Source organism: Primulina huaijiensis, chromosome 8 (assembly GCF_012295235.1).
Source record: "Primulina huaijiensis isolate GDHJ02 chromosome 8, ASM1229523v2, whole genome shotgun sequence".
Lineage (NCBI taxonomy): Eukaryota > Viridiplantae > Streptophyta > Magnoliopsida > Lamiales > Gesneriaceae > Primulina > Primulina huaijiensis.
In genome coordinates, this window is record NC_133313.1 from 21,596,026 (window position 1) to 21,618,506 (window position 22,481).

The 22,481-nt window shown below is 38.0% G+C and overlaps 6 protein-coding genes across 17 annotated transcripts; all 6 read left to right on the top strand.

Moving 5' to 3' along the window:
* The first annotated feature begins 144 nt into the window (after positions 1–144).
* LOC140983418 (uncharacterized) lies at positions 145–3,308 on the top strand. 5 transcript variants are annotated; one of them, XR_012176423.1, is made up of 10 exons: positions 145–405; positions 521–588; positions 697–793; positions 873–1,001; positions 1,190–1,298; positions 1,371–1,515; positions 1,826–1,868; positions 2,033–2,291; positions 2,427–2,839; positions 2,997–3,308. XR_012176423.1 is itself a non-coding variant. In XM_073450468.1 (10 exons), the coding sequence occupies exons 1-9, from the start codon at positions 172–174 to the stop codon at positions 2,816–2,818; spliced, it is 1,104 nt and encodes a 367-aa protein (XP_073306569.1). In that variant the 5' UTR covers positions 145–171; the 3' UTR covers positions 2,819–2,839; positions 2,997–3,308. The 5 variants fall into 5 exon arrangements, 2 of the variants coding, with proteins under 2 accessions (XP_073306569.1, XP_073306570.1); XR_012176422.1 differs by having other exon boundaries at positions 2,033–2,189; positions 2,714–2,839; XR_012176424.1 differs by lacking the exon at positions 2,997–3,308 and having other exon boundaries at positions 2,427–2,642; positions 2,714–2,839.
* Positions 3,309–11,208: 7,900 nt separating this feature from the next.
* LOC140983604 (BEL1-like homeodomain protein 11) lies at positions 11,209–15,059 on the top strand. Of its 7 annotated transcripts, none has more exons than XM_073450711.1 (6): positions 11,215–12,087; positions 12,756–12,848; positions 12,921–13,137; positions 13,538–13,911; positions 13,990–14,050; positions 14,252–15,059. In XM_073450711.1, the coding sequence occupies exons 2-6, from the start codon at positions 12,760–12,762 to the stop codon at positions 14,393–14,395; spliced, it is 885 nt and encodes a 294-aa protein (XP_073306812.1). In that variant the 5' UTR covers positions 11,215–12,087; positions 12,756–12,759; the 3' UTR covers positions 14,396–15,059. The 7 variants fall into 7 exon arrangements, with proteins under 7 accessions (XP_073306808.1, XP_073306806.1, XP_073306812.1 ...); XM_073450712.1 differs by having other exon boundaries at positions 11,219–12,087; positions 12,818–12,848; XM_073450707.1 differs by having other exon boundaries at positions 11,209–12,848.
* LOC140983605 (peroxidase 9-like) lies at positions 14,749–16,620 on the top strand. Its single transcript, XM_073450713.1, has 4 exons — positions 14,749–15,354; positions 15,440–15,631; positions 15,782–15,947; positions 16,035–16,620. The coding sequence occupies exons 1-4, from the start codon at positions 15,112–15,114 to the stop codon at positions 16,445–16,447; spliced, it is 1,014 nt and encodes a 337-aa protein (XP_073306814.1). The 5' UTR covers positions 14,749–15,111; the 3' UTR covers positions 16,448–16,620.
* A 442-nt stretch (positions 16,621–17,062) lies between these two features.
* On the top strand, positions 17,063–18,255 carry LOC140983490 (uncharacterized). The gene is made up of 4 exons (XM_073450564.1): positions 17,063–17,459; positions 17,747–17,889; positions 17,997–18,128; positions 18,205–18,255. The coding sequence occupies exons 1-4, from the start codon at positions 17,192–17,194 to the stop codon at positions 18,211–18,213; spliced, it is 552 nt and encodes a 183-aa protein (XP_073306665.1). The 5' UTR covers positions 17,063–17,191; the 3' UTR covers positions 18,214–18,255.
* A 6-nt stretch (positions 18,256–18,261) lies between these two features.
* On the top strand, positions 18,262–20,776 carry LOC140983487 (BEL1-like homeodomain protein 11). 2 transcript variants are annotated; one of them, XM_073450562.1, is made up of 5 exons: positions 18,269–18,370; positions 18,401–18,854; positions 19,255–19,628; positions 19,707–19,767; positions 19,969–20,776. In XM_073450562.1, the coding sequence occupies exons 2-5, from the start codon at positions 18,402–18,404 to the stop codon at positions 20,110–20,112; spliced, it is 1,032 nt and encodes a 343-aa protein (XP_073306663.1). In that variant the 5' UTR covers positions 18,269–18,370; position 18,401; the 3' UTR covers positions 20,113–20,776. The 2 variants fall into 2 exon arrangements, with proteins under 2 accessions (XP_073306662.1, XP_073306663.1); XM_073450561.1 differs by having other exon boundaries at positions 18,262–18,854.
* LOC140983489 (peroxidase 9-like) lies at positions 20,466–22,339 on the top strand. The gene is made up of 4 exons (XM_073450563.1): positions 20,466–21,071; positions 21,157–21,348; positions 21,499–21,664; positions 21,752–22,339. The coding sequence occupies exons 1-4, from the start codon at positions 20,829–20,831 to the stop codon at positions 22,162–22,164; spliced, it is 1,014 nt and encodes a 337-aa protein (XP_073306664.1). The 5' UTR covers positions 20,466–20,828; the 3' UTR covers positions 22,165–22,339.
* Positions 22,340–22,481: the final 142 nt, after the last annotated feature.

Here is a 22,481-nt window from a genome sequence, read left to right on the forward strand (position 1 = left end):
AAAAAAAAATCTAAATTATTTGATTAAAAATAACATATTATAATGTGAGTAGACATAAAAGATATCAAATACTAATTTACATAATTAAAAAAAAAATCTAAATTGATAATGTGAGTAGATAACATTAAAAACAAGCAATNATTTTCGTTCGTGTGACCCGTAGAGGCAATTATGCTGTTACGCCGCAGTCCATTTGGCGCTACTTTATTCTTTACCCCTTTACCACCCGTCTCACGGCGGCGGACGTGGTGGCCTTGCCGCCCCGTCTCTCTAATTCCTTCATATTCTTCTTTATTTTCTCTTTCTTCGCCTCATCGAACCATTATTACCGCGCTGTCTTTCTCTTCAGCCAACTATCAAGGCTCTTCTGACTGCGACCTCAGCGAGCAATTCCCCTCAAAACAAGTAACTGCTTTGAAACCCTATTTATTTTTATCTTCAGAGAACCATTTGAAAGAGATGCATTTTTCTTTCTTTGGAAAGGCCTCGTTTTTTTTGGTTACGGTTTACCTTTTTGAAGGGTCCTTTGAAACCAGGATTATATCTCGTGGGAACACCAATTGGGAATCTTGAAGATATAACTTTAAGGTAGATTAATCTTCGAATTATATGCTGTTGCAGCTCTGTATGTATGTTTCTTGGGTTTTCATTTCCGTGGATGTGACAAAGTGAATATCTCTGTTACATTGCCTGTAGAGCCCTGAGGGTGTTGAAATCTGCTAATGTCATACTCTCAGAAGATACGAGGCATTCAGGAAAGTTGCTTCATCACTATAATATTAAAACTCCACTTGTAAGTAACTGCTAGGTTCTGTTTTCAAATGAATTATTATACTTGTAGTCATTTCTGATTCTATGATTTAGATTTTCAGTTGAGTTATCACAAATTTAATGAATCTCAACGAGAACAAGTTGTTCTTAGTAGATTGCTAGATGGAGAAATTGTGGCACTGATTAGCGATGCTGGGACGCCAGGCATCAGCGATCCTGGTGTGGAGCTGGTGAGTCATTTGTTCAAGTGTGGCATGCATATCAATATACATATAGGTACATGCACAACTAAATGTTTAATCATCGTCTTCATTTGGGATGCCCACACGTGATGCAAGAAGCAAAGATTAAAAACTCATCAAGCCTATCTTTTTTCATTGACTTCATGTATGTACGTTCCTTTTGGATGTGGATGCAGGTCAAGCTGTGTGTAGATAAAGATATACCTGTTATTCCTGTTCCTGGGCCATCTGCAGTAGTAGCAGCTCTTTCGGCATCCGGTTTACCTACGAATGAGTTCACATTTAGTAATATTTGATGACCATGGTTCTTTTTTAACTCCTCAATTATCATGACTAATTGTGTGCATTATTGTGCAGTCGGCTTTCTTTCTAAACATGCTGGAACTAGAAGAGAGAGGCTGTTGGTCTCTGCAAATAGTGCAGCCACTCAAGTCTTCTTTGTTCCTCCTCACAAGCTCTGTCAGTTTTTTGACGAGACCTCTTTAATCTTTGGTCAATCTAGGTAATTATTGACAGAGGACGGGGATATTTTTTTAAATAATTTACAGGCACATATACATTTGCTGCTTCTGAAACTTGTACCTTGACATTCGATGGACTATTTCTAAGTTTTCTTGGTTAAGACGTGACACTATTTTGTCTTAACAATTCATCTACTGCTTTGCCAATTGGCTTCTGTTATTGGTACTGTTATCAGCACATAAATGAAATCTGTGCTTGTGCATTCTTCACTCAACCATTGTAAAAAGTTAAACTAAAGAAATACAATATATGGGATCCTTTTTAAATTGAACCATGAGTTTTTTTTACAGGCAATGTGTCATTGCTCGGGAAATCACCAAACTGCATGAAGAGGTATGATTTCCAACTGTTAATTTGCGATATTTCATTGCACCAACTGGTTTTTTTTATGCCCGGGTGTGTTTTGTGAATTAATTTCAGTGCACACTTTATTTTATTTATTTTTTGCATTTTAAGTTTTTTTAACTACTATGAAGAAGATATATTCTGTGTACTAGTTCTGGCGGGGAACACTTGAGGAAGCCAAAGAAGCGTTCTCAGCCCACCAGCCAAAGGGTGAAATAACACTGATGATTGAAGGGACTACTAATAGAGAGGCGAAAGTTCTCACTGAGTCTCAATTAGAGAATAAGTTGGGGGAATTGATCTCCAAAGGTCACAGTCTTTCTGCGGTAACAGCACAATCTTGGGGCAAAATCTTATAGTTATGTTTTCATCAAGGATTGGGATTCTATATATATTTTGCGTGGTGATCAGGTAGGCTGGAAATTATAATATCAAGGTCACAGTCTTTCTGCGGTAACAGCACAATCTTGGGGCAAATTCTTATAGTTATGTTTTCATCAAGGATTGGGATTGAGGGATTCTATATATGTTTTGCATGGTGATCAGATAGGCTGGAAATTATAATATCAAACAATGAACGGAGATTGATATTTGCTCCATTTAAATGGCTCTTTTATTGACTCATATAATCTAAACACCTTGTCTGAAGTTGTAAGGTTCTCCAAATTGATGGGGCATGTTGAAGTTCCATACTCTGTCTGCCAATGAAGTAAACAATTTAATTGTATGGGCATGCTTGCCTTATAAATTACTCTATCAACGGTAAATGATAGGGATTGCAAATGCAGTTTTGTGGTGATTAGTTTTATTATAGTATAGTTTGTGCAATGCAGGCAGTCAAGTTGGTGGCTTCAGAAACATCAATGAAAAGGAAAGCAATATATTCTCTTGCACTTGAGAAGTTTGGGAAGCAACTTGGTTCAGATGATATAAATTGATTTTGATATATTTTCTGGCATGTGAGTTTCAAACCAGCTAGATTATTAGTTGCAACTTGGAAATGATTTTTGCTTTGTTCACCATTATTTATCTCCACTTTCCATTATTTTCTTTAATCATGAAAAAAAAAAACCATTGTTTTGGACTGATTTATTTGTCTTGATGCACCGCAAGCAGAGTATATGGCTGCTTGACCTGCTGCCTCGCCAAAGTTATCGAATTGTGGACTTTGATTCTGGGCTATTTTGGAACTGAAGATAGAGAGACAGAAATTGCCTGTTTTAGAAAGCAATTTATCATTGTTGATTGCTGATCTGCCCCATGTAAGGCATTACAAAATCCACGAGTAGCTGTATCTTGGCTTAGTTTCGATTCAACCTGTCACTCGATACCTCGAGCTTTATGCTTTTGAAAATTCATATTACTATACGTGGGATGAATCTTGAATCTTTACCATTTTAAGCAGCCAAAAAACTGATGCAAATTTAACTGTGGTTTTTAATGGATTGTATCGTAGTATTAACTATGACCCACCTGGAGGAGAATAATATTTTGTAGAATATAAAGATTTCACATAAAATTTTATGTACGGCTCACATTTATTTAACACATAATACAGCTGGTAAATCTTGTTGCTTCGTGTTGTCGATTATTTTTTCTTAACGGTAGAGACGTTGAATGGACGATACCTTATTAGGTAGTAGGAAATTCGGCTTTTGTTGTCTGTACGGCTCACATTTATTTAACACATAATTCCGCTCGGTGTTCGTCAACTGGCACTTGAAACTTTTGTAGCAGCGCCGGGTAAACATGTTTCATTCAAATGCGAGCAATGAAGAAGATATACTACCTACCGCGTATTCACTAAGTCAGAAGCTCACTTCTTATTCTTCATCCGGTCTTCCTTTCAATAAAGCATATGCGAGCCAGCCTTCTGTTTCGGAATCCTGCCAGAATTTGTTGTCCTCTTACCACTATTTTAACTCATGACCATGTTGACAACAATTATATACGAGTGAGTGGTGAAAGGACAATTATTCCTCCAACGGGCTTTCCCACAAACGTGCAGGAAGTTGATACGCAGCTGAATTTTATGTGCCGATTTTTAGATTGTGATACAGTAGCGACAAATCCCCGTGCATTTGCTAAAGAACTAGAGCATGGACACAATCCTGAACAAAAATCACTAAGCCATGGCTTATATCTTAGTTTGGGATCTCAGGAACGGTCACTGGACCTAATGATTTCGAATATGAATCAGTACTCAAACTTGAGTCTCTGTTCACTGTTAAGTTCCCGTGTTTTTCAATCAGAGGACCATCTTTCTCAAAGAATCGACCTTAAGAATGTCGAATACCTGTCATTTGATTTGACTGGAGGGAACCAAGATGCATTCAAATGCGAAGATATGAACAATTTTCAGAACTTGATTAGCTCCAAAGACAATTTCTTTGCCATTTCTATATCAGGCATCAGAATTTTCAGGCATATTGTGCAACTCCAAGTATCTGAAGGCAGCTCAAGATTTACTAGATGAAGTAGTGAATGTTCATAGAGCTCTTGAAACATCAGAAAAAGGCAAAAATAAAAATTTACTTGGTCCGGATGGCCTAAAAGAGACAGGTGCGAGGAGTAGTGAAACTTTTGCTGATTTTTATGAACCAACTACAAATGCACCTGATCTTTCACTTTCACCTTCTGAACGCCATAACCTGCAGCATAAGATGACGAAACTTGTGTTCATGTTAGAAGAGATGTGGCCATAACTTATGTTGTTTAATGTTTGTTGTGATGTGTACTTAACATCTTCTAGCTAGATTTGATATCCACCTTGGCTTCATTTTGTTTTGCACAAGCTGTTTTCTTGTCATTTTCTGTATGAGCGATACAAGTTTGGGATTTCTCTGTTATTTGTTCTGTTGTAGGTTGACAAAAGATACAAACAATACCTCCATCAAATGCAAGCTGTGGTTTCATCATTTGACATAGTGGCTGGGCATGGTGCCGCCAAACGATACTCTGCTCTTGCCCTTCGAACAATATCCAGCCAATTCCGCAGCTTGTGTGATGCAATCAAGAAGCAAATTCAGGATACCCAAAATAGCTTAGGGGAGTAAGATGCTGATTCACATGGTCAAGGAGTATTATACCGCCTACGGTTATGTGGACCAGAAACTCAGGCAACGGAAGATAGTTCAACAATTTGGTATAATGAGACCACCTTGGAGGCCACAAAGAGGCTTGCCTGAAACGGCCGTTTCAGTACTTCGTGCATGGCTTTTTGAGCATTTTCTTCACCCATGTGCTTTTTCTCTTGTTGCTTCTTATTAGCCTTGGGAATGACTCCCTGAAGGCGCTCATGGTCAATGTGCAGTTACCCAAAAGACTTGGAGAAAAGCATTCTTGTGAGGCAGACGGGATTAACCAGAAGCCAGGTAAGTTACACATACGCCAGCAAAAGTGCCATAGTCTAAAGACTAATGAATGTTATTATATTAGTCGAAGTATCAGTTTTCATAAGCATTCTTAAATCAAGTCACAAACTGGTTTATCAACGCTAGGGTCAGACTTTGGAAACCGATGATTGAGGATATATACAAGGAATACTTTGGGGATGCAGAAACTGAACCCAAATCTTCACCAGAACATGCACAGTAACTCAAGAGGTTTCTGCACTTAAAAGGCCTAGAGGAAGAGCTTCAAGAAAGCTTAATATCGGCAGCTTCTGATGGCAAACGCTGGGCTCACTCACTCCATTGAGTAGAAGTTTTTTCTAGTGCAGAGTTGAGCTATGAGGCAGGAGTTTTTCATGAAAATGAGATTAGTTACGGGTTAACTCATTTGCCAAAACAACACATTAATGAAGATTCAAGACACAAAGATATGATCTTGGATGGTTCGATGGGAAATCAAGTCTCAATTGCTCTCGGGTATACTCGCGGTGAGAGAGATTTTCAGCCAATATTGGTCGAAAATAAATTGAAAGATAACGATGGTGTGTCTTTTTCCATGGAAGTGGACAAATTGGAATGCTATAATGAGGATACAATAAATCATCAGGCCAGGTTCGTTAATCCGAACCAGTTGTCTGATTTTGTGTTATGACACCTTTTTGGTGGATTAGATATTTTTTCAAAGACAGCGCACATACAGGAAACGTAGAGATGTTTGGCTTCTTCAATAATTTTGAGTAAAATAATAAAGAAAAGGTTTGTATAAAGTATGTATCTTGTTTTAATACTGGATACTCCATTGTATAGCATGTAAAGTCCAACCGACATTGTTTGTAAAGCAAATATTATACCTAATTCTTGTATATTCTGTTTATATTAGATTAGAGACGAATATTATATGGAAGTAGAGGTGAGGAGGCGTCCATTTAAAAGAAAAGTGATTTTGTTCTCCTTTTCATATGCTAAAACAGTGCATGAGTGGAGTATATTGCTTTATTTTCCGATAGTTCACTGCTTTTATTTGGTTGTTATGATAAGAGATGACAGGGCAGACGAATATGCGTTAAGCACAGCAGAGTATGGTGCAAGGATATTGCGGAAGAAGAAGAAAAATATATTCAATACTGAAGAATATGAGTTCACGCTTGATTCATAGTGTTTCTCACATTAACCATCAACTAACTCCTCTAACTACTTTATATAGTTATTATCTAATACCCCCTTCAAAATGTACTGTATATATTCTTCACAGACATCTTGGAGAGTAAAGTGGAAAGAGTGGTAGACGGCAAAGGTTTGGTGAACATGTCCGCAAGTTGAAGATTGGATCTAATAGGAAGTAATTTGATCGCACCATCTGATATTTTGTTCCGGACGAAGTGACAGTCGATCTCGATGTGCTTAGTACACTCATGGAAGATAGGATTGTGAGCAATGTGGATGGCCGATTGATTGTCACAAAATATAGTGGCTGGTGCAGGTGTTGCAACATGAAAGTCACGGAGTAATTGTTTGAGCCAAAGCACTTCACTGATGGTGCTCGCCAAAGCACGATATTCAGCCTCTGTTGAAGACCTGGAAATGGTGGTTTAGCTTTCCATGAGATCAATGCATCGCCAAGGAATACACAATATCCAGTTGTGGATCGTTGTGTGTCCACGCACGAAGCCCAGTCAGCATCGGAAAAAACCCGCAGCTGAAGTGAGGAAGATGCTGGAAAATAAATGCCTTGGCCAGGAGCTGCCTTTAGATAACTCAACAGGTGATGAAGAGCTTGCATATGTGATGTGCGAGGCTTAGAAACAAATTGACTGAGTTTGTGGACGGCAAAAACAATGTCAGGTCGGGATAAGGTGAGATACAAAAGCCTTCCAATCAGCCGACGATACTGTGGGATGTCCTCAAGTGGTTCACCATCGCTAGAGTTCAAATGCAAACGAGGTTCCATCGGTGTACGAACAGGCTTGCTTGCTAAATGGCCAGTGTCTTCTAGCAACTTCAGCGTATAATGTTGCTGTGACAGACAAATTCTTTGCTTGGAACATGCGATTTCCAGACCAAGGAAAAATTTTAGTTATCCTAAATCTTTAAGCTTGAATTGATTCTGAAGAAAGACCTTTAAGGATCGAATTACATGCGTTGATGGCCCAGCAATGATAATATCATCGACATAAATCAGTAAGGCAACAAATGATGAACCTGTCCCTTTTGTGAACAAGGTATTGTCAGAATGAGATTGAGAGAATCCAAATTGAAGTAAAGCTTGAGAAAATTTTGAGTACCACTGGCGAGAGGCTTGACGAAGTCCATAAATCGACTTATGGAGTTTGCAAACAAGTTTAGTCGTCTTAGGATGTTGAGAAGCCTGTTTAGTATAACCAAGAGGCAAATCCATGTAAACTTCTTCCAAGAGATCACCGTTGAGAAATGCGTTATTTACATCCAGTTGAGTAAGATGCCAATGCTTGCTGGCAGCAAGTGCGAGAAGGACTTTGATAGTGGTTAACTTGGCAACTGGTGAGAAAGTCTCAAATAAATCAACACCCTCTTGTTGAGTGTATCCTTTAGCCACAAGACGTGCTTTGTGGCGATCGATAGAACCATCTGATGTATACTTGATCTTGTAGACCCAACGACAGCCAATGGAATGTTTGCCCGAGGGTAAAGGAGTCACTGTCCAAGTGTTGTTAGCTTCCATGGCATCAAGTTCAACTTTCATTGCATCTCGCCATTGAGGAAATTGGACAGCTTGATGATAGAATTGAGGTTCGAATTGTGAAGATACATTAAGCACTAGATTGCGATAGGATTGAGAGAGAGCAGCATATGAGACATAAGCACTTATTGGATAAGGACATTTGGAGATTATTGGTGCTGAAGAATGCAGCAAGTTGCAATGATAATCACGGAGATAGGACGGGGGATTTTTGACTCTGGATGAATTGCGAGTTGTGTTGGTGGATTGGTCATTGCTACTGGTCGTTTGTATGGGTTCAGATGCAGTAGCCTCTGTGTTAGGAATCTCAGGGCATGGTGAATCTAAATCCTTTGGCATGACTACTAATGGAAAAGGATCAATGTTTGGATGTGAGGTTCCCAAATGACAGGGAAATGTAGACTCGTGAAAGACAACATCCCTGGAAATGAACACTTCATGAGTGGCTATGTCAAGTAATTTGTATCCTTTTACGCCTGAAGGATACCCCAGAAAGATGCATGGACGTGCTCGAGGAGATATCTGATCACGGTGAGCAGCCAACGTAGAGGCAAACGCAAGAAACCCGAAACTACGTAGAGTAGAATAATCAAAGGATCTGTGATATAAAAGCTCATATGGAGCTTTATTTTGGGTCCTCGGTGATGGTACCCTATTGATCAGGAAGGTTGCAGTCAGAACACACTCACCCCAGAACTTCTTGGGTACACGAGATTGGAAAAGAAGTGACCGAGCCATGTTGAGAAGATGCTGATGTTTCCTTTCAATTACCGAGTTTTGTTGAGGAGTTTGTACACATGAGTACTGATGTAAAATGCCTTTGGCTTGGCACAACTCAGTGAATGCAAGTTCTTTGGCATTATCAGTGCGAAAAACTTTGATCCTCTTCTGAAATTGATTTTCAACCATGTTATAGAACCGGGTAACCACATGGGCAGCATCAGATTTGTGACTAAGCAAAATTACCCAAGTAAAGCGAGTACAATCATCAACCATAGTTAAGAAGTAACGATGACCATTGTAAGTAGGAAGATGATGTGGTCCACAAATATCACAGTGCACAAGATCAAAAGCATGGGCAGAAATGTTTCGACTAGATTCAAATGATAAACGTCTTTGTTTAGCTAAAGGACAAATATAGCAAGGTGTACACAGATAAAGTTTGGTAGAACCACATTTTAAATTGCCCTTCAGCATTTCCATGACTTGAATAGAGGGATGACCCAGTCTCATGTGCCATGTATCAACTGAAATTTGATTGACTGCCACAGCTTGGGCTTCAGTCCAAGCATCAAGAATGTACAACCCTTCGATTTTTCTACCCTTGCCAATCATCCTCTGTGTCAGGGGTTCCTGGATAATGAATAAATCATGGTAGAAGCATATCACATACCTGTTGTCATCAAGAAGAGAACTCACGGACAGCAGATTAAACTTGAATTCTGGAACATAAAGCACATCCTTAAGCATCAAGGAGTTATTAAGTCTAATGTCACCACAATACTTAACCCCTATGGAATCATGATTTGGTAGTGTGATCATCGAACTATGCATTGTTCTATATGTTTGAAAAAACGAGGGATTCGAGCATATATGTCGAGATGCTCCAGAATCAACAATCCAACATGTGGGTGAGTATAGGCTGCCGGGTTCGGATATAGATAGACAAGTACCTGTGGCATGAGCAGTGGATGGGCCATCCAGAGAATCAAATGTGGATAACTGTTGAGTAAATATTGCCATCAACTGTTCAACTTGAGCTTTGTTGAAATTCTGAAGTATATCCTGTGGTGAAGTGGTCTCAAGACTTAAGGACTTGGACGGCCCAGACAGCTGGTTGGCAACTGCAGGGGAATATTTGCTTGGAGCTTTCTCCTTCATCTTGTATTTCGGAGGGTATCCATGTATTTTGTAGCAAGTATCAATCGTGTGCCCATGAATATTGCACTTGGTGCAAAATGGTCTTCCTTTTTGGATAACCGATTGTCCTCTGTTCGTAGTATGCCTCTGGTGTTGTTCATTCTTGATGGCAAATGCCATGCTTCCCACTGAATTGTGGCTCGCATATTGTGAGCCTACGGACCTCTGTCGCTCCTCTTGTACAATTAAGGAGAAAACTCGATTAATCGGTGGAATAAGATCAAGAAGTAAGATCTGGCTCCTGACTTGAGCCAATAAATCGTTGAGACCCATGAGAAATGCCATCGTATAATCCATTTGAAAATACTCTTCAATTTTCTTTACACCCTCACAATTGCACTTACCACAATTACATACTGGACGGAAATTTGTCAATTCTTCCCATAGAGCTTTGAATTTTGTGAAATACACACTGACCGAATCTTGTTCTTGACGCAAACTAATTAGCTCACGCTTTAATTGGAACACTCTTGGACCGTTGCTCTGTTGAAAACGGTCTTTGAGGTCTTGCCAAATTTCTGCCGCCGATTCAGCAAAGATAATACTAGCTGAAATTTCTTTGGAAACCGAATTCAGATCCATGAGACAACGATATTGTTGTTTCGAGTCCAATAGTTGAAGAGATTCGACTCAGTACCCGAAGGCTTAGCCATCGATCCATCAACAAATCCCAATTTATTCTTGACAGAAAGCGCAATCCTCATTGCTCGATTTCGGGAAGTATAATTGTCTCCTGTAAGCACCTGGGAGACTAATATGAGCCCTGGATTGTCTGAGTGATGTAGAAAATAAGGACTCATCGGGTCATCAATGGCGGATTGACCAATGGACCAGGGAGAACCAGTTGCATTCGCAGTGGCCATGAACCGATTGATACTAAACAATAATGAGAAACAACTAGAACCGAAGAATTACCATAGAAGGATGAGCTTAGACTCTTCAAGCTTCAAGATCCGATCGATGTTTGGAGCCGCGCGAAAGGAGCTCTGATACCATATTGCGGAAGAAGAAGAAAAATATATTCAATACTGAAGAATATAAGTTCACGCTTGATTCATAGTGTTTCTCACATTAACCGTCAACTAACTCCTCTAACTACTTTATATAGTTATTATCTAACAAAAGACTATATAAAATTTGTCGCGTTTGATAATAGTAGTAGTTTGATTATTTTACCAACAAGACTATTTTTCACATTGTTAGTGACGGCTGCGAAATTGGGTCTTTTAACTTTCTCGTCAATAAGTCATGAATAGTTAAATGTCTTTTGCAGTTTCTCAATAGAAGCACGGTGCAGTGCTGGTGTCTGCAGAAAGTAAAAAGTAAAAATTTATTTGGTGCAGAATGTGGAAATTTGATTATTGCTTCTGATCTCATTTATCTATAGGATATGAAATCTAACCCACGGATTCTCGTTTACTTCTGTGAGTTTTCATGGTTGTCACCGAAATCTTGATTCTTTGTGGTGGAGAATGAATCGTGGCTGTGCGTTATGAACTTTCCTTTTGAAAATCATAAGGCTATTCAGATTGTTCAGACACTTTAGTCAGTGAGTGGGCTAGGAATTTAATTACGAAAGAAAACAACAAAACCAGAGGCTGACAATGGTACAGACAAAGTTACAAAAATGGAAACCATTATTGGTCTCAAAACCATCCAACCCATTTTATTCGACAATCGATTACCAATCTCATCAGTACAGCAAAATAAAAGAAGGGTTTTTCCTCAGCCTCATTAGATTGAGCTCCAAGGATCTTAGTTCTCCTTAAATAATTTTTTAGTATCGTAAATTATGAGTATGCATGGTTTTGAAATTGCGAAATCTAGACATAAATAAGTAAATAAGGGTTTCCAAATCTTCTTGTTACATATTCCGACATGTTAAAAAGATTCACAAACCAGACAATGTAAAAACTAGGATTGTGCAAAGGACAGCCTACTTTATCTCTGCAGAAACAATTTTATCATATTGGCTGTTTTCTGCTGTGTGATTTGTCGTCTGAGTGATAAGATTAGGGTTTGGCAGTGCTTTTTGAGTATCCCAAAGAAATGTAACAGCAGCCATTAAAGCTGAGAGATTGAAAGAAAAAAGACCATTTTTGGGTTAAGTTATGTTTAATCTCGAGTAATTATCCTAATCTGTCACTACCATTACAGGATATGAGACTCATATTTTGAGGTAAATTTCATATCAATGATCCAAAGACTCAATTTTCATCATATCGTCACTGGCATTTTTCAAAACTTTTCCCATGTCAACTTCAGCATGTGTACTTGTTTAAAAGATATGCTTCTTTATTTAAGTCCTTGCAGAGGTCTGTTGATCAAGCTTTTATAGCTTACAGCTTTCTATATAGTGTACCGTAGACTTCAGGAAAAAAGAAAGACAGAAAGAAATATTGCAGCATAAGATAAAATCATTGCTTTCCTATTGAATGAACTAAAATCTAAAAGAGGTATTTTTGTTATTCACATTTTACGAGCCCGTTTCTACACTTTCATATCCCAAGGAATGTCTACATTATTCTTCTTTTAAGTTTTTTGATCAAGATACATATTTTTTTTCAGAACCAACAAAAATCAAACTGCATAACCTTGAAAGAGTTTGGAAATGGTATTGGAAGACTCACCTTCAAACTCAAATTCAAGTATTCTGCATCAATTCTTAGTTTTAAACTCCATAGCAGATCAAAATCAGTTTGAAAACCAGCATTTTGTTGATTGTGGATCACAATCTCACTCTCTGCCTTTAAACATGCAATCACTTGGTGAAAGAATGCCTAGATCTGTAGACCTTCTCCATGCCCCACAATTGTCAAATGAATCTGTTTCAAGACATGGTACTAGGTCTATGAATCTTCTTGAAACATCAGCAGCCCACCAAGCTCAAAGACTTTCACTTTCTTTAGGCTCTGTCATGGATCCTGGATACATCATTTATTACAATACCGTGCTCGACAGAGCCACAAGTGATTATTGTTTTGCTGGAACTGGATGTGCTTTTATCTCATCCGCTGCAATGGGAAGCTCCAAGTACTTGAAACCAGCTCAGTCCCTCCTTGAAGAAATGGTTAATATTGGAAGCAAGGAAATTGATTCAAGCAACAAGAAATATATGGAGAAATTATCACGCCGCTGCCAAAGTGGGTCTTTCGGGTACAATGAAGAGCTGTCTGAGAAGCCTGGATCTTGTGTTCATCTTCTAAAGTTTCTTGCACTACTACCAGAGGTTAATCCGATCTTTTAAGCATTTTTATTCCGGTTAAATCTTAGACATCTTGGCCCATCTACGTGCCATGTTCATGTTCGAGCTATAATTGAAACCTTCCTCGAGCATGTAATTGCATGATTTTTCTCATTTGACTAGAAAGAGGTGACTTCCCAATCAAAGCTCAAAAGATCAACTATTTTATGCCGCTTTTGAACAAATAATATTTCCTCCAAGTTCAACTTGAAATTTATATTTTTGAACATATACGATTTTGGCTTGATTTTATTTCAAATTTTAATTAGAACATATAATGCGAAGAAATGTTCCAAACTAGTTTTTGCACACCTATGGTAATGAACTCTAGCTTTTGGGGCTACTATAGACACTACATTTCTTATCATTCTTCCATGAAACTAAGGTGGAGAGAAGATACGAGGAATACTATAATCATATGGAGGAATTGGTGTCATGTTTTGAGGCAATAGCAGGGCTAGGAGCTGGAAAATCTTACACCGCTCTGGCTCTTCAAGCCATGTCCAAACACTTCGGCATCCTAAGAAACGCGATATTGTCTCAAATTCGTGCCTCGAAACGAAAGATGGAAGCAGACATGCCAAGAATCAGTTCAAGATTAGGCCAACTAAGTCTGCTGGATCAAAAAAGTAGACATAATAGAGCTACACTGCAGCAGCAGCAGCTTGGAATCACGCAGAGTTGGAGGCTGATTCGGGGATTGCCGGAGAACTCTGTGATGATCCTACGTGCTTGGCTTTTCGAACACTTCCTGCACCCGTATGCACCTCAAATATTGCAAATTTAGTGGCATTTTTAGGTGACAATATTTGTGAATGGTTTAAATTATTGTTCCAGGTATCCTAATGATTCTGAAAAGCTTGTGTTGGCATCTCAGACGGGCCTGTCAAAGAATCAGGTGAACTCCTTTAATTTCAAAGGGGACTCGTGCTCAGATTACATAAGAAAATTGTTAAGCAACTTGTAGATATGGCATTAGAAATCTCCATGTTATGTGCTTTTACTAGTGGGTAAAGTAGCTAAATTCTGATTAAAAGTGTCGCATGATTGATTTTTGTGATCTAATATGAGGAATAATTTTGAAATGCTTGTGTTTCAGGTTTCTAACTGGTTCATAAATGCTAGAGTCCGTATGTGGAAGCCCATGATAGAACAAATGTATAAAGAGGAATTTGGTGACTCTTCCATTGAATCAGATGAACTGTTGACTATTACTGCCCAGGGAATAGGGGATTTATGTTGAAGAACGATATATATATATATATATATATAATTTGCTTAGGCTGTGTATTTTGTACGTATCAATAACTCGGATTCCAAGTTCTACTCTAGCTCTGCCTATAATAGTGGTTAACTGGTCAAAAATTAGGTTCAGTTCATCACTTGATATTATAAATATATAGTTTGTGAAAGGATGGATATCTATGAAATTTTAAAATATAATACAATAATATAATATTTTTAGCAAGTAGAGATGAATTAAGATAAAAGAGAGTTATACTGGAAGATGTAAAAATTGTGGGGAAAAAAGAGGGTGAAGGCAAATGGTGATGTATAAATTTAAGGATTTATATACAAATTCTTTTTAAAAAAAATTGGTTTAATTTAAGAGAGAGAAACTAGGAGTGATATCGAAGAACTCCATAGAACATGGGTAACATTATTTCATGACATTCATGGAGCAGGTGAAACTAAAACCAGAAACACTGTCTCAAAATTCAAAACCTAATGTCAGCCAAACTTGTAATTAAGTCTACGTACAAATTGAAATGGTCGCATATTATCCATAACAGGCAATCTTCTTGCGCAACATGAAGAGGATTTGGTACATATATCAAGAGTAGCTAACATGCTCGAATTTGAGCACTATTTATATCAAGAAATGATGCACGAGAACTTCACCAAGAGACTTTAGAAAACAAGTGATTTAATTACGCAATTTTCAATTCGAACCTGATAATGGGTTGTCTCAAGTTAATGATTTCCAGCCTGATAGCACTGGTTTTGATCTCTTGCTCGATGCCAGAAGGTTTTCCGGAATCAGGTTTCGGGTACTACTCGGGTCTTACACCCGAGTTCTACCAGTATTCATGCCCACAAGCTAATGAAATCATCATGTCTGTCTTGGAGAATGCTATTGCTAAAGACTCGAGAATGGCTGCTTCTTTGCTTAGACTTCATTTTCATGATTGCTTTGTTCAGGTACAAGTCTATACTATTGGTCAAGATTAAGAATTTCTTTCATTTTCTCCTCTAAATTTTATGCTTATATTTATTATTGATATAGGGGTGTGATGCATCGGTGTTGCTGGATGATAGCTCAAAAATAGTGAGTGAGAAGAATTCGGGACCAAACAAAAATTCCCTGAGGGGATTCGAAGTGATCGATGAAATCAAAGCCAAACTCGAACAAGTCTGCCCACACACTGTTTCATGTGCAGACATTGTTGCTCTTGCTGCCAGGGATTCTACTGTTCTCGTAAGCTGATAATATATATAATCCAGGACAAGTTCAACACATGCAACATCCTAAGACAATCCAATTAAAGACAGCTAATTATAACTCGAAAAATAGCGCATAAGATTTCAAAATTCATTAAAGTGATGTGATTATTTATGCACACTGTAGAGTGGTGGACCTCACTGGGAAGTACCGTTGGGTAGGAGGGACTCGAGAGTAGCAAGTCTTAGCAAGTCGAACACCAACATTCCGGCACCAAATTCCACAATCCAGACTCTTATCACACAATTCAGGCGCCAGGGACTTGGTTTAGAGGATCTTGTTGCTTTATCTGGTAAGATTTTTATCATTTTTCCCCGACTAATTTACTTCTCTTTATCGCTATATATATATATTTGAATATATCGCCATGATATTATAGGAGGTCATACAATTGGAGTGGCTAGATGTGTGACATTCAGACAAAGATTGTACAATCAAAATGGTAACAACCAACCGGATGTAACCTTAGAGAGAAATTACTACAATGACCTAAAGACAGTATGTCCTCAAAATGGTGGCGACAATAACATTTCACCCCTTGATCTTTCAACCCCAGTCAAATTTGACAACAAATACTTCAAGCTTTTACTGTGGGGCAAAGGCCTTCTTAACTCAGACGAAGTTCTGGTCACCGGAGACGTGAAACAGACCGCGGATTTGGTGAGAAGATATGCAGAAGATGGATCCCTTTTCTTCTTCCAGTTTGCCAAGTCTATGGTTAGAATGGGGAACATTAGTCCTCTCGTGGGTAGCAACGGGGAAGTCAGGAAAAATTGTCGTGAAGTTAACTAAAAATATAGTTCGACATGATTGTTGTTTGAGTAAGTTTTACAATATGTGTGGCTTAATATGCATGGCTGCTGTTGTATGTATGTTTTCACAAATGTGGTTTTACATATAAGTTTTAAGTTAAATAATTAATTTGTATTCTCATGAAGCTTTGAATCATAATGATATTGTTATTATTTTCGAGGAATTAATAATTTATTGCATTAGGATATACAGAATAAAATTAAATGTATTTGAATTCTCATCAAATAAATAATTTTAAAAAAATATGAAATCCTAATTTAGCTAATGTTTAAATAACCATGTGAAAAAGAAAAAGAAAAGCGTTGGTCTGATTTTTTATTTAGAGTAGGTCTTTTGTGAGACGGTCTCACGAATCTTTATATGTGAAACGGGTCAACCCTACCGATATTCACAATAAAAAGTAATATTCGTAGCATAAAAAGTAATACTTTTTCATGAATGACCCAAATAAGATATCCCAAAACACGACGTCAGACCGTGTCACATAAATTTTAACTTTTATTTATTGGTATCGGATAACTCAATCATAGGAAAATCAATTTTCATTCAAGAATTTATTAATCTGAGACTGAATTAATTATATTTATCTATATACTTGTGAGAGTGAAGGGGTGAGGGGTGAGGGGTGAGGATCCAGCCAGTTTCCCTAGTTCTCAAATTCTCAAATTAGTCCGCCCAAAAAATGCTATAATTCCAGTTGTCTACCGAATCGGACAGCATATAATGCCGAAGCATTCGACGACGGGGATGATTTCGGTCCAGAAGAAATGGCCGTTGATGATATTGCTCTGCGTCGCCCTCTCCACCGCCATTGCCTTCTTCATCGGATCCTCGTTCAATTCTTGTAATTCTTCGGAGTACGGAAACTTTAGCCCTCGAATCGATACAGTCGAACCGGAGATCGGCGGCGGCGTGAAGAAAGGAGAAAACCCTCTCAGTTTCATGAATTCGAAGCTTGTTCTTTTGGTTTCCCACGAACTCTCGCTCTCCGGTTAGAACTGATCGATTTAATACTTGTTTCGACATTTTTGTTTGAAGCGCGATTATTTAAATTCTAAAGAAGTGGCATTTTTCCCCTTTGAAAAAGACCAGATTTTTTCCGCTTTAATGAAAAATATGGTGATCGTTATTCTGTTTCTAAAGTTGTTTGCTTAATAGTTTGCTTCAAGATTTTTTTTTATCTTGAATTTGAGACTGAAATTAGGTTTTATTCATTTCAAAATGTTATGAATAAGAGAACGCAGGGTAGACATTTTAATTAGCAATAATGTTTCACAGGCGGGCCTTTACTGCTGATGGAACTTGCGTTTTTGTTAAGAGCTGTTGGCACGAGAATTGTCTGGATCACCAATCAGAAGCCTACGGAACCCGATGAAGTGATCCACAGTTTGGAGCAAAGAATGGCAGACCGAGGAGTGAAGGTATGTTGAGGTTCATGTAGTGGGATATGGCTAAGGCAGTTTTGGTTTGAATCTGGTTTTACTCTAATGCGTCAGAATCATCTGAATTAAGTTTCTCGTTCATGAAGGTTTTGCCTGCAAAGGGGCAGGAAGCTGTTGACACAGCTCTCAAAGCTGATTTAGTCATTTTAAATACAGCCGTGGCTGGGAAATGGCTGGATGCTGTGCTCAAGGATAATGTGCCTCGTGTGCTCCCAAAGGTTTTGTGGTGGATTCATGAAATGCGAGGGCATTACTTTAACCTGGAGTATGTTAAGCACCTCCCTTTTGTTGCAGGTGCCATGATTGATTCACATACCACTGCTGACTATTGGAAGAACCGGACNCCTTCAAACTCAAATTCAAGTATTCTGCATCAATTCTTAGTTTTAAACTCCATAGCAGATCAAAATCAGTTTGAAAACCAGCATTTTGTTGATTGTGGATCACAATCTCACTCTCTGCCTTTAAACATGCAATCACTTGGTGAAAGAATGCCTAGATCTGTAGACCTTCTCCATGCCCCACAATTGTCAAATGAATCTGTTTCAAGACATGGTACTAGGTCTATGAATCTTCTTGAAACATCAGCAGCCCACCAAGCTCAAAGACTTTCACTTTCTTTAGGCTCTGTCATGGATCCTGGATACATCATTTATTACAATACCGTGCTCGACAGAGCCACAAGTGATTATTGTTTTGCTGGAACTGGATGTGCTTTTATCTCATCCGCTGCAATGGGAAGCTCCAAGTACTTGAAACCAGCTCAGTCCCTCCTTGAAGAAATGGTTAATATTGGAAGCAAGGAAATTGATTCAAGCAACAAGAAATATATGGAGAAATTATCACGCCGCTGCCAAAGTGGGTCTTTCGGGTACAATGAAGAGCTGTCTGAGAAGCCTGGATCTTGTGTTCATCTTCTAAAGTTTCTTGCACTACTACCAGAGGTTAATCCGATCTTTTAAGCATTTTTAGTCCGGTTAAATCTTAGACATCTTGGCCCATCTACGTGCCATGTTCATGTTCGAGCTATAATTGAAACCTTCCTCGAGCATGTAATTGCATGATTTTTCTCATTTGACTAGAAAGAGGTGACTTCCCAATCAAAGCTCAAAAGATCAACTATTTTATGCCGCTTTTGAACAAATAATATTTCCTCCAAGTTCAACTTGAAATTTATATTTTTGAACATATACGATTTTGGCTTGATTTTATTTCAAATTTTAATTAGAACATATAATGCGAAGAAATGTTCCAAACTAGTTTTTGCACACCTATGGTAATGAACTCTAGCTTTTGGGGCTACTATAGACACTACATTTCTTATCATTCTTCCATGAAACTAAGGTGGAGAGAAGATACGAGGAATACTATAATCATATGGAGGAATTGGTGTCATGTTTTGAGGCAATAGCAGGGCTAGGAGCTGGAAAATCTTACACCGCTCTGGCTCTTCAAGCCATGTCCAAACACTTCGGCATCCTAAGAAACGCGATATTGTCTCAAATTCGTGCCTCGAAACGAAAGATGGAAGCAGACATGCCAAGAATCAGTTCAAGATTAGGCCAACTAAGTCTGCTGGATCAAAAAAGTAGACATAATAGAGCTACACTGCAGCAGCAGCAGCTTGGAATCACGCAGAGTTGGAGGCTGATTCGGGGATTGCCGGAGAACTCTGTGATGATCCTACGTGCTTGGCTTTTCGAACACTTCCTGCACCCGTATGCACCTCAAATATTGCAAATTTAGTGGCATTTTTAGGTGACAATATTTGTGAATGGTTTAAATTATTGTTCCAGGTATCCTAATGATTCTGAAAAGCTTGTGTTGGCATCTCAGACGGGCCTGTCAAAGAATCAGGTGAACTCCTTTAATTTCAAAGGGGACTCGTGCTCAGATTACATAAGAAAATTGTTAAGCAACTTGTAGATATGGCATTAGAAATCTCCATGTTATGTGCTTTTACTAGTGGGTAAAGTAGCTAAATTCTGATTAAAAGTGTCGCATGATTGATTTTTGTGATCTAATATGAGGAATAATTTTGAAATGCTTGTGTTTCAGGTTTCTAACTGGTTCATAAATGCTAGAGTCCGTATGTGGAAGCCCATGATAGAACAAATGTATAAAGAGGAATTTGGTGACTCTTCCATTGAATCAGATGAACTGTTGACTATTACTGCCCAGGGAATAGGGGATTTATGTTGAAGAACGATATATATATATATATATATATAATTTGCTTAGGCTGTGTATTTTGTACGTATCAATAACTCGGATTCCAAGTTCTACTCTAGCTCTGCCTATAATAGTGGTTAACTGGTCAAAAATTAGGTTCAGTTCATCACTTGATATTATAAATATATAGTTTGTGAAAGGATGGATATCTATGAAATTTTAAAATATAATACAATAATATAATATTTTTAGCAAGTAGAGATGAATTAAGATAAAAGAGAGTTATACTGGAAGATGTAAAAATTGTGGGGAAAAAAGAGGGTGAAGGCAAATGGTGATGTATAAATTTAAGGATTTATATACAAATTCTTTTTAAAAAAAATTGGTTTAATTTAAGAGAGAGAAACTAGGAGTGATATCGAAGAACTCCATAGAACATGGGTAACATTATTTCATGACATTCATGGAGCAGGTGAAACTAAAACCAGAAACACTGTCTCAAAATTCAAAACCTAATGTCAGCCAAACTTGTAATTAAGTCTACGTACAAATTGAAATGGTCGCATATTATCCATAACAGGCAATCTTCTTGCGCAACATGAAGAGGATTTGGTACATATATCAAGAGTAGCTAACATGCTCGAATTTGAGCACTATTTATATCAAGAAATGATGCACGAGAACTTCACCAAGAGACTTTAGAAAACAAGTGATTTAATTACGCAATTTTCAATTCGAACCTGATAATGGGTTGTCTCAAGTTAATGATTTCCAGCCTGATAGCACTGGTTTTGATCTCTTGCTCGATGCCAGAAGGTTTTCCGGAATCAGGTTTCGGGTACTACTCGGGTCTTACACCCGAGTTCTACCAGTATTCATGCCCACAAGCTAATGAAATCATCATGTCTGTCTTGGAGAATGCTATTGCTAAAGACTCGAGAATGGCTGCTTCTTTGCTTAGACTTCATTTTCATGATTGCTTTGTTCAGGTACAAGTCTATACTATTGGTCAAGATTAAGAATTTCTTTCATTTTCTCCTCTAAATTTTATGCTTATATTTATTATTGATATAGGGGTGTGATGCATCGGTGTTGCTGGATGATAGCTCAAAAATAGTGAGTGAGAAGAATTCGGGACCAAACAAAAATTCCCTGAGGGGATTCGAAGTGATCGATGAAATCAAAGCCAAACTCGAACAAGTCTGCCCACACACTGTTTCATGTGCAGACATTGTTGCTCTTGCTGCCAGGGATTCTACTGTTCTCGTAAGCTGATAATATATATAATCCAGGACAAGTTCAACACATGCAACATCCTAAGACAATCCAATTAAAGACAGCTAATTATAACTCGAAAAATAGCGCATAAGATTTCAAAATTCATTAAAGTGATGTGATTATTTATGCACACTGTAGAGTGGTGGACCTCACTGGGAAGTACCGTTGGGTAGGAGGGACTCGAGAGTAGCAAGTCTTAGCAAGTCGAACACCAACATTCCGGCACCAAATTCCACAATCCAGACTCTTATCACACAATTCAGGCGCCAGGGACTTGGTTTAGAGGATCTTGTTGCTTTATCTGGTAAGATTTTTATCATTTTTCCCCGACTAATTTACTTCTCTTTATCGCTATATATATATATTTGAATATATCGCCATGATATTATAGGAGGTCATACAATTGGAGTGGCTAGATGTGTGACATTCAGACAAAGATTGTACAATCAAAATGGTAACAACCAACCGGATGTAACCTTAGAGAGAAATTACTACAATGACCTAAAGACAGTATGTCCTCAAAATGGTGGCGACAATAACATTTCACCCCTTGATCTTTCAACCCCAGTCAAATTTGACAACAAATACTTCAAGCTTTTACTGTGGGGCAAAGGCCTTCTTAACTCAGACGAAGTTCTGGTCACCGGAGACGTGAAACAGACCGCGGATTTGGTGAGAAGATATGCAGAAGATGGATCCCTTTTCTTCTTCCAGTTTGCCAAGTCTATGGTTAGAATGGGGAACATTAGTCCTCTCGTGGGTAGCAACGGGGAAGTCAGAAAAAATTGTCGTGAAGTTAACTAAAAATATAGTTTGGCATGATTGTTGTTTGAGTAAGTTTTACAATATGTATGGCTTAATATGCATGGCTGCTGTTGTATGTATGTTTTCACAAATGTGGTTTTACATATAAGTTTTAAGTTAAATAATTAATTTGTATTCTCATGCAGCTTGGAATCATAATGATATCGTTATTATTTTCGAGGAATTAATAATTTATTGCATTAGGATATACAGAATAAAATTAAACGTATTTGAATTCTCATCAAATAAATAATTTTAAAAAAATATGAAATCCTAATTTAGCTAATGTTTAAATGACCATGTGAAAAAGAAAAAAA